At 38.0% G+C, this 11,582-nt stretch overlaps 2 protein-coding genes across 2 annotated transcripts in view; both read left to right on the top strand.

Annotated features, from left to right (window-relative positions):
• The window catches only part of UFL1 (UFM1 specific ligase 1), a 25,948-nt gene extending 19,444 nt beyond the window's left edge, over positions 1 to 6,504 (top strand). The window contains exon 19 of the mRNA XM_071446069.1: positions 39 to 6,504. Coding sequence (XP_071302170.1) covers positions 39 to 251 — 213 coding nt within the window. The 3' untranslated portion in view covers positions 252 to 6,504. The remainder of the gene's footprint in view (positions 1 to 38) is intronic.
• The window catches only part of FHL5 (four and a half LIM domains 5), a 23,193-nt gene continuing 17,013 nt past the window's right edge, over positions 5,403 to 11,582 (top strand). The window contains exon 1 of the mRNA XM_071446084.1: positions 5,403 to 5,538. The gene's annotated coding sequence lies outside the window, so the exon portion shown is untranslated. The remainder of the gene's footprint in view (positions 5,539 to 11,582) is intronic.

Genomic DNA, 11,582 nt, shown 5'->3' on the forward strand with positions numbered 1-11,582 from the left:
TGACATCCCCTGGGTTTCTTCTCATTTTTTGCCCTCAGGATCAATATTCACTGATAGTCAAATACCACGGATTAGTGGTGAAACAATTGACCAGCCAGACTAAGAAAACTGAACACGGAGACAGTGACACAAAAGATAACATGGAAGAGGAGGAAGGAGCAGAAAGCATTCGAAAAGAGCTTCAGGAAATCACTACCTCTATCAAAGATCTTGTTCTCAGACCTAGGAAATTTTCTGGAACAGAGGAATGAAACTGCTACTCAGCGCATCCACCTCCATGATAGAGTCAGACTTTATTTTCTTCTATGCTGAAAAGAAAGGACAACAGAAAATGCTTGGCAGACTTTAAATTTGGCCTCTAGTAATTTGCAAATCACAGCCAGGGAACACAGTTGCTGGGTGATGGTGGCAAATGGAATTTTGTTACTTCTACAGTGTACTTCTAACACACATTAATGTAGATGTGGCAGAACGCAGTAGTGGAGGCTTTGGGTACAAAACCAGTGGGGTTTTATTGGCATCCTCATGTGAGACCTCAAGAAATTACTCTTCAAATAACAGTGTATTTTGTTCCATACACAGGCTGACAGTTTTACTTCTCTGATTTGGGTTTGTTGTGAGATAAGGATCGCATACAAGCCTGTCTATCTTAATTTCAAATACTGGCTTTAGAACGTATTCTGATACCTAACAGCACACCAGCAAAGGCCATCTTTACTCTGGTATCATTAGTGAATGTTTTCAGTTTCTGTTCACTGAACTGCAACAGTAAAAACACTTTGAGTACGAGTGGATAACGATAAACTTAAGGGAAGTGACTCGCTACTAATACGAGTTTCATGAACATTCAAGTTCATGAACATCAGCACACTGATACTACTGATGTATTCTGCTAATGTCTAAATAGCTGTTAATTTAAACCTGTAATCCAGAAAAGGTGACTCTCTTTTGCATTGGCATTTTGGGAGCAGATAAATTCTGTTACACTTGCCACATTGTACATGCCGTGTGTTTATTCAGCAGACTTGTTGGGTGCTTAGTCCGGTTCCCATAGCAGATAGAAACATTAGCATTCTGTCAGCTCTTGAGAGAACTTGTGTTCTGTTTATCCTGAGTTTCTTGAAAATAATGTAGTTCATGATCTTTCTACATAAGCTTCATAGACAGAAATACTGCTGCCCTCAAGTTTTTGTGAGCCTTATATTTACATTAACGGTACTTTGTCTTTAGGAAAGTACAAAAATGTGAAAAATTGAGTTCTGTCACAATTGATGCCATAATTCTTGTATGGCAAATACATTTCTAAATTTATGTTGGAGAGAAGATAATTTTCAAATTTGAAATACCTATTTGAATTAACTTTTGTTACTTCAGTAATACCCATTGATTTTATGTAGGTAATTTCAGGGGGTTTGCATAACATCAAGGTTGAGTAATAAGAGATGAAAAACGTTCTTTTCACTAAAAATGTCATTCACTCATCCTTGCCAAAATTAGTGCTGAAAGAGGGCAAATTCTGTGCAAATTCTGCTCCATTCAAATTTTTCTGTTTTCCAACAATTCACATATTCTTGTGAGCTTAATCATAAACACATCCAATTGCAACAATTGAAGAGGCCAGGTGTGGAACCCCAGTAACAGAGTAACAAATGTTAAGGTAATTTTGGTGATGTAAACAATAGAATTTTACACATATTTAAAAGGCAGTAATGTTTAACAATGTTCATGCCAATGCTGATCTTTTATCAGCCATAAGGCAAGAACAGTTTGAATTATAAGGCAGAAGCAAAGGCAGTTGTTTCTCTTTCCTTTGTGGGAGGTTATAACAGCTGACAGTAAAAGACAGTGGGGAATAAATGACAATAAATATTCAGGTTGTTGAACTTTGTTTAAGAAATGGTTTGTGTACCAGGAATAGGTTTGATTTCTTGCTATTTAGCCAGAATAATTAATAAGTTCCTATAATGAATGTAAACAATTTTATATGACATTGAGCTCTTTTGTAAATAATATGCTATATGAAATTCTGTATGCACATAAGAAATTATTTTAATAACATTAAATGATGAAGTATTTGAAGAGCATTCTGTTGACATCACCAGTGTTTGATCATGTTGCAACTTGCAGCTTTCAAACAGCAGTAGGTAAAATGCACTGTTAGACTTAACACACCATTCTGAGTGTCCCTGTGTTTTTGTTTGGTATAATAATCAAATTACTGCAGAATTTACTTTATCATATGTGCAACTTGCTATATTCCAGCCTATGCTATAGGAAGGGTTTAAAACATAGATTCTTTGAAGTAGATACAATGGAAACACTTCAGTTCAGAGATATCTTCTGGCTACTAATGGAATTCGAGGAGACATGGTTGAAAAACTGTCCCAGGTGTTTTTTCTTGATTTGGAAATTCAGTCTTTAGTTTATGATACAGAAGTATATCTTCTGAAAGAGAAAGAAAAGTAATTTTGCTAATTCACAGGGGTTTTTTCCTTTCCCTAGGAGGAATGTATGTGGGAGGAAGAGTAATCTTGTCTTACAAATCAGAGGTGCAGTTCACAAAACAAAAATGCCCTTTGGAATATCTAGGAAAATGAAAGGCACTACAAAGTATACAAATTAACACTTTTACTCTGGTTTCAAGTGTTAGTGTCAGCCTCTGACCTTCACTTGTCTAAACACCACCATTACATTTTTAATCTCGTAAACTGACATGTATAGATGCATGGATGTGTCTGTACACACCTACTTAAAAATGTTCTCATAACCTTGTTTGCTGCTGCTCTCAGGTTGGAGTGGATGCATTAGCCATAGGTAGAGTAATGCCTGTCTCAGCAACAGCCTTGCCTTTCCTTCTTTTTAAGTGGCAAAAGATGACACTTGTAGTTGGTTACTTTCAGATCTGCTGGAACTGAGCAAATTGTTGCTCTGTTAGAACTTTCAACTCTTTGTTGAAACTCTTTTGCAGCTTCTTAAACAATTTGGTACAGGTTTCTAAATAATATCAGTGTGTTTTGTTATCAGCATGACTCCATCTGAAAGCTTGTTCAGATAAAACTACAGTAGTTCTGTTGCCTCTAGGCTTGTGAGTAAGGCTACTCAAGCAGTGGTTTCTCCTTGAATGTTTTTCCTAGTAAGTAACAGTAGGCAAAAAAAATGGAAGTTTCTACATATATGGGTAGATTGGGATTTCTTGTTTAATAGGAAGTTTGGTACTCTTGCAGATGGCAGAAGAGTGACTGTGGTGGGTCAGACTGAAGGTGAATGTAGCCCAGTATTGTGTCTCCAGCAGAGGCCAAAAGCGACTGCTCAGAGAGCAATATAAGAATAAAGACATGCAGTATTTCTCCTTTGGGTGCTTTCTGAGCCTCCAAATCCATGTTGCCCAAACTTTTTGAACAACAATTGTACTTTATTATAGATACTCTCTGCTAGCCCAAATAACAGAACATATTCAGTAAATGCCAAAGATATTTTGTCAAGAAAACAAGGTCTTTAGGAATTGTTAAGGAATGTGATCTCTGAGGTTTTGTTCTCTAAACGATGGATATTCTAAATTGGAATGAGTAACCTGAGTAGTTTAAGTAGGACCATCATTTGCATGATGAATTTCCCAAACCTTCAACATGAAAAGGAAGCTAGGTCAAGTTTGGAGACAGATTAAATAAACTGCTTTGTATTTCAGAAAGTTCAAGAAGTGCTGCAGGAGCTGCAAGAGACATCATCTAATTGATAGTCTGAAGAAACAACAGGATTTTGCTGACCTCCTCATTTGTACATAATTTGTACCTGTTAGGGAAAACCCTGATTCTGTTTTAGAAGTTTCTCTGAGCCTGTCTTCTATTAATACAGTTGTTAATCTCTATCTACTGCTTAGACAAATTTGAGGGTAGTCTTTGAAGCATAAGAAAAGTGATTTGCAATAGGATGTGTCTGAACTTCTCGTCCTTGATGGCAAGAACAGATTGTGTTAGTATTTCTAAGTGTCATTAGCTGTCTCAACAGATCTGCTTGAGAAATACTTCTGTCTGGATCTGATTTATGAACTTGAGAAGGTACTTGGTTAAGAACTATACTATTGGGTTTTTTTCTTTCTGGAAGGAATACGAGAAAACTATTTACGATTCTCATTCTAGACTCAAATTCACAGCTAACTAGTCCTCTCCTCAATCTGCTAAAACCACAGGCTTGAAATTAAAGGTCCTTGGTATAAATAAAGCTTGTAGAACAAATTAAAATAGGAGGAAAGAGATCAGTCTTGTTTAAGTAATGACTGCATGTCTGGAGAGGTTTAACAAGACTGCAAGCCAAGATCATCAGGTCTTGGCAACAGTAGTCAGAGGATCTTAACTGTGAGACACTATCTAGACACAGATGACCTCCAGAACATGTCCAGATTTGGCAATTTTACGGAAGTACTCAGATAACGTAATACATATTTAAACCATTCAAACATTTCCTTCTTTCTTCTATCTGTGATACTGAGCAGCTCCCACCCACGTGACGTTGTAGACCGAGTGATTCAGATCTATTGGCTCTTGGTTGTGGAAAAATCTGCCTCAAGGTCAGTTGTGGTTCATACCACAGGCAGCCATCCTTTCTTCACTCTGCCTAACCTCAGCCTGCTTTTTTAAATGGACACAATATCCTTACTTTGGTTAAGGGTCTGCATAGAGTCATGTGCAAAGTATAAGCACCTCTGAATGCTCTGTGCATGCTGGAGCCTGTCTGTGAAAGCTGGCCCCTGTTGGGCCCAAGCAGAAAATAAAGGAGGTGGCTGTGACTCAAAAGCCAGAAATACTGGGAAATACTGAGAGAGAGCCTAGAGGAGTCCATTGCTTCCACACTGATGGTAATCCTTATGAACACCTTCCCACCTGGTGGAAAGCAGCAAATGGTAACAGCCCAGAAAATGCTTCAGGCGTGTCAGAATTTTGAGTTCTACTGTGTCCCTGAACGTCTTTCCTGAAACTGGAGGAGGTTTTTTTCCTGTCCCCCCCACCCCCTCCCCTGGGATGGTTTCCTGTACACAACAATCAGACTTTAGTAATTGCAACTTTTCTTTTTCTTTTCTTTTCTGATTTACAAGCCCACATGAGGCCTTTTGCATTCATTAGGCATGAACCAGTGTGTATCTGGGGACGCATAATGTTCCATCTTACTTTCTTTTTGCCCTTGCACTGAACAGTTTTGTTTTTTAACAGAAATGCCTTTTTCCTTTTGAGAACTCTCAGAAATATGTTCCTCTAAGAGCTCCTACATGGTATGTATTTGCCATTTGTAAACACAGCATGTCAAAGAATGATTTGATTCAGTGGTGAGGCAGCCAGATATTTGCATGTCATGAGGTCTAAGGGAAACAAACTGACCCTCAGCCTTCCCCCATCCAGGCAAATTCTGATGGGACCCTCAAATAGCTCTGGCAAAGTGTTCTGTTTCTTTTGGACTTGATGGATGCTTGTTTCTGTGAAGACGTGTAATTATTTCTTCCTTTATTTTACTGCGCAAGTTACCAAGAGAAGCAGCTGAAAACTAAATGTGAGTATTGAGGCTTTTTTCCATTATTCCTTCATCTGATAAACTTTAAACTTGTTAGTATAGAAGGTACTTAATTTAATGCTTTGAGCAAGCATGCAGGAAGTTTTTCCTCAGAAAACTGCTGAATAAATTAGATGCAGACTTCCACATATATTATGTTTTTAATTTTGTGTACCTAAAGAGATAGAGGTTTTTTTTAAATTTAAATTAATTTTTTATTAATTCTTTCCATTGTAGTAATTGGCTCACTCACTAATTTGTGGAAAGATTGTCTGGGGTTTCCTTTCTAAAGAGATGAGGATGAGTTTTGTTTAACCCAAAGAACCATCCAACAAAAAATGTGTGCTTTTTCCCATTACATTTTTATCTCCTAACAAGATTTCACTTGCTTTTGCAAGAAAAAATTCTAGATAGTGTCTTTTCTGTTAAGTCACTTGTTTCTAGCATGAGTACTTTTAACACCTAACGTGGATTGTTCTTGATTTTGGAAGTAAAACAGTTTCTGAGCTGGCTTTTATAAGAAGTCAATATATTGCTGTAAACAATTATCATATCTAAATTCTCCCTCCATAAGACATTTTGTGTTATCTTTATTTTTAGGATCATAATTTTTTTGAATTTACATTTAGAAATTAAGTTTCAGATGCCTTTTTTTTTTTTGTTTGTGTTAATATTTTTCTTCTCTTTGTGCAACAAGTTGTTATTTGTACAGTAACAGAAGAAACTATAGTGGATTTGATACATTAACATTGTTACAGATTGCTGATGGTCAACCCGTGTAATTTTACTGCAGGAAAGTCACTGACTCAAGGGTGTTTAACTGGTAGAATATTGAGATGACACTAACTAACTTGTAGGCTTAAAGAAAAATTAATTCAAAAGCTGCTTGAAAGAGCTTCTGATGTATGCTCTCTCCAAATTATTTGCAGACAGTCATAATTAATAAAGCATGTATTTTTTGGTTGATATGGTAAGACGTGTTCCATCAGCTCCGTACCGATAATCCCAGCTTTTTTCATTTCTTTTCCCTACCAGAATTTTATTTCTTGAAAGAACAGTTAAAAACTTTTACTATTACCTAACTATGGACAGACAGAAAAAATATTTTAATCAGCATGCTTCCAAACATCAAGCTCAAAACCAGAGGGTGAAACTCCGAACCTGTTGGAAGGCGCAGCCCTCCTGCCGACTCAAGCTCTAGGTGTTGTCAAGGCTTTTAGATCGCCTGGAGAGTAAATCCAAGTGGAGTTTTACTCCACACTTCCCTGCCAATTTAGGGTAAATGATGCTCATAAATTAATCATTTCTAGTTCAACTCTTCTATTAAAATCTCTAGAGCCCTAAGTTTGGAAGCTGGTGTAGTGAAATGCTGCTGATGCTCCACTTGGGCTGCTGCAGCTAAATTCATTCTTTTGGGAATGGGGCATGCAGCTCTTATGAGAAAGGAGGCTGTGAGCTCCTTGTTTCATACATTTGTGTTTTCCTGTAAAATGTCAGAGGGATCAAGTAAGGACATTTCTGTGGAAATATGCAAACATGACTCCAAAGAAACAAATTAATAAAACCCCGTGACAAAAATTCTGTAGCAGAGATAAAGGGAAGGACAGGACTCACAAAGGGAAGCTACACTGCCTTGGTTCCTTCACAATGATGGCTAAGTTTAATTTCTGCTAGAAGTCACCCTGGAGAGGAGTTTATATCTGTTCTTTAGCTAAAAAGGGTGCCTTACTCATTAGCTTCACCAGGTTTAAGCTAGTTTTTTTTAATATCCCCATTCCCTGTTGCCATATAGTACGTGTCAGCTATCGTTCCTACTTTTTCCCCTTTCTTAAACTTAAGAAGTTTTTTTAATTCAACTTTACTTGTGCTAGTATGTTACTTTTCTTCCCAGCTGTGGTTGCCTTTGAATTTGTTCAAGGTCCATGTAAGAGGACTGGTTAATTCTTGCACATCTCAGCGTAGTGTGGATAATGCATCTGAACAGGCTGTCCTAGCTGGTTGCTGGCCTCACACTTGAGAGGCTTTATCAGTCAGAAAAATGTTAATCTTCCTGTAACGTGTCTTTGTGCATAGGTAGCAGAATTAATAGCAAGAATGGCCAAGTGCCAGAGGATGGTGTAGTTGTTGACAGAACATTTTGCATAAGAATATTCATCATAACCTCAGGGTCATAAAGGACAACCGCAAAGTGCGCAACTGGAACATTTTATTACTTTGGCTAGATTTGGAAGTGTTTTCTACCTCTAGCACTGGGAACCGACCAGTTGGCAACCTTTGCACACTGCTTTTAACTATCCCAGGCCAGTGCCATGGATACAGCCTGATGAGCCGACCCATCTCATGGCAAAGGTGCAGTGAATGGCTTCTTTTGTTCCCACTCACAAAGGTTTGCTCTCTGACCTTGGGGAATTCAATTACTTTGCTTTGACAAGTATTAATCTTTTCTGAAGAAAAGTAACTCACAAATGTGTTTTAGGATTACTTTATTACTGTTGTTAGAAAAGCATTCTGAAACCTTTGAAAGGAAAGCTGTAAAATACCTCAGAGGTTTAGGTTTAATTCTATTTGTCAGAAGCTCATAACAGTATTGGGCTTAAACTTGCTATCAAGTTCAGTCTTTCTCAAGAGTTCTTCAGGTTTGTAATTCAGCCACATCATGATTCATTTATGTACTAAAATGTGCAAAACTGTGGCATAATTAGAGTTCAAAAATCTAACTTGCATGGGAAAAAATGTTTAGAGTAAAAACTATTTCATGCTGGTCTTCAATTGGCAATCTTTGTTTAGTGCTTCAAAGTTAAAGAGCATTGAGAAATGTTTCAAATTAAAAGCTCAAACAGTCTGGGTTTGTTGGATTTTTTAAAAATACAGTAGCAAATTCTTAATTTGTTTGATCACTTGCTTAGATTTTTCACTGAAAACTTTTAATAAATTTTACATAAATTAGCAGAAAGGCTTTGGATTGTATTTTTGCTTGGTGCAGTTTCTGCCACTGTGTTGCACTCTCCCCCTCCTCAGATAAACCTTTTTCACCACAGCTAGTCAGGATTATGGTCTTTGAGCACCATCCTCTACCAAAATCAATCAAATCCATTTGAGGTTTGCAAAGGTGGTTGTTGCTACACTCTTCACATTGTCACTAGAATAAGTCCACATCAACCAGACTCTGCTGGTATCAGTGGGTTCATTGTTCCACAATATCCTTGAGTTAAATTATGTGTTCTTAAAATGTTCCTTAATGTTAGAAAGGAATTTCTTCATTCTTATCAAATTTCCTCCAGCATTCTAAGATTTAGTGGTGGGTTTTATTTGTCTGAAGCAAATGTTGACTGTCTTGGGTGTTCAGATAAACTTTAGCCTTAATTTTCCTTCAATCAGATAAGGTCAATCCTACACTGGAACCAATTTTTAGATAGTGTGTATTTATAATCATAGAAAGAAATTCACTCTGAAGTCATGGTGCCAAAAACAAAACAACAACAACAAAAAAGACTTTTTCACATATCAGGACATTACAAAAATCCCAGCAGGGCAGTTACTGCAGGGTCAGTAAGCTCACATCATAATAAAGAAAGATGGTCTACTAATTTTAACTCATAGCCACTTCTAGACTATTTTAAGTAGAAAATGTTTAATGTGTGGTGCAGAGACTTTAAGGCTTGAGGGAAATGCTAGGATACCCAGTCACAGTCACATAATTGTTCTGCAGATTTTATCTCGCAAAAAGGCAGAACAGGTAATGTAAGAGCCACAAAGGCTTCAAGCAGGGGGCAAACGTCACTGGTGGGAACCCAGGGCTGAATCTCTGTAAGGATGGGTCATTGTTGCTGCCACAGGATGTGAAGGATCAAGTTAAACCTGAGTCAATGCCATGTTATCCCCTGTCTTGTTTGACAGCACATTATCTACTCCACTGCTCAAGACTCCAGAGGTCTTTAAGCAACATTTTTTGCCTGCTTAATGGATGACGCACAAAGCCACATATTTAAAGAGCAAAAATAGGAAAACCACCAACATTTTTTTCCTATATTTGTTCTAGTGACACTGTTACTTTTCCTCCCTGGTAGAGGACAAACAAAAAGCCACTTGATGCTCTTTTTTCTACCAGCCCCACTCCTAAAAGGGTTCTCCTAAAAATGTTCTCTGCCTTTAAAATTCCTTTTGTGAGACCAATTCTAAACGTGTTTTTACATTGTGAGTACACATATATCCTTTGATTGTGCTAGAATGAAATGTGCTGGATAACTATCAACAGTGAATGTAGGATGTGATGTAAAAGAATGTGTATATCTGAATATTTAATATTTTTTCCCTAGCCCAAAAGGTAGCAGCCTGTCCCTGATGCACCTATGTAGATAAACTAATAAGGCTTTCCTGTCCACAGTGTTTAAGGCACCCAGGGCAGGAAATAAAAGCAAAAAGTCACCCTGCTATAATTCCACATCACTGGTGGTAAGCACACACAGCTGAATTGCACTATTTTGTAACTGCAACCATAGTGCAGATGCTGAGACGTCATAACAGAATTGTGCATAGCACTGCCCAATAGATAATAGCACACCAACCCTAAACTGCAAAATTAAACTCTAATGCAGAAAATATTAAATCACCTGATTTGATATCCATGAATAGAGATAAATTATTCAGTTACATAAATTTGCACATAGATGTCAGTGTTCAAAGTGATCTGTTTTAAGAGAAGACACAGCAAGTGGTCATGTAACACTTAGAGGGAAGTAGAAGGAAGGGAAATAAGCCTGTTAAAGAGTACCCACAGCATATTTTCATGTTGGTTGTTTGTTGTGAGCTCCCCTAGAAACCTTTCTCACCATCTGTCTCAGTTATATCATATAACCAGTTCATTACTGTAAAAATGGTACAATACAAAGAGTGACACTTCTTTCAGATTTTCTTACCAGCTTATATGCTTCATGGTCTGTCTACCTAGAAGATGCAATATCTGCATATGTCTTTTAATATGCTTCTGCTGTTATTATTATATCTCTGTATTCCAAAAACAATGCAACTGCAGAGCATCATTAATGCTAAATATCATAACCATACCTACTGTGTTAATTGTCATCAAAAATCCAGAGTCCATAGGTAGAGATCAGGCTGTTTCTAGCTCTCTTCAATGTTTCTGCCTACCCTTTCTCTCCTTGTTGCCTAGAGAAGCTGTGGATGTTCCACCCCTGACAGTGTGGATGGGGCCAGGCAGGATGGGGCTCTGAGCAGCCTGGTCTCCTGGGAGGAGTCCCTGTCCATGGCAGGGAGGTAGGAAATAGGTGATCTTTAAGGTCCCTTCCAACCCAAACCATTCCATTATTACTTGATCCTGCCTCTTGGAATTGCCCATCTTGAAGCCTGTTTTCCCAAGGGATGGATTGGAGAGTGACACTGCAGTGGTCATCCCAAATATCTCACATATCATGGGAAGACATTTGCAGGGCTACATTGGCAGTGGCCAGCACTTCTTAGACTGCACAGCAGTGGCTTTACAAACAGTGGTTTCTGTTGGTGTAACAAGCAGCCTAGGGCTTCTCTGCAGAGCCACATCACCCCTATTTTCAGAGATGAGCTTGCTGAGAAGGTGGCAGCCAAGCCCGAGGGAGCACTGCAAGCAGCAAAACTGGCCTATGGAATATTTGGCCTACAAACCAAAATACCTGGAAACAATGATACTTGAAGTAGGGATCTTGCATACCAATACTACTGACAAGAGCCTTTGCTTTTCCTAAGCTGTAATGCCATCTAACTCATCACAATCCCTTAACAAGGCTGAGACTAGAACATTTTAGATTTACTTCATTTTGATAAGGTGTCATCGTTTTATTAAAAGAGCGCTGTGTCTCAGTTTATCTTTTTTCTCAGGAAATTAGGTCAGGTTGGCATAGCACAGCTGGAGATAAGAGGAAAAACCACTGCAGCAGATGCTTGATTATCATTTGGGGGATTTATGTTTGGGTTTGGGGAAGCAAGTATTTCTTTTTTTAAATTGGGTAATGAAAATCCTTTCCAATTTTATCTTGTTGCTAACAATGCTG

Source organism: Agelaius tricolor, unplaced genomic scaffold, assembly GCF_023055355.1.
Source record: "Agelaius tricolor isolate 1412-34295 unplaced genomic scaffold, bAgeTri1.0.p SCAF_1, whole genome shotgun sequence".
In the NCBI taxonomy this organism is placed as follows: domain Eukaryota; kingdom Metazoa; phylum Chordata; class Aves; order Passeriformes; family Icteridae; genus Agelaius; species Agelaius tricolor.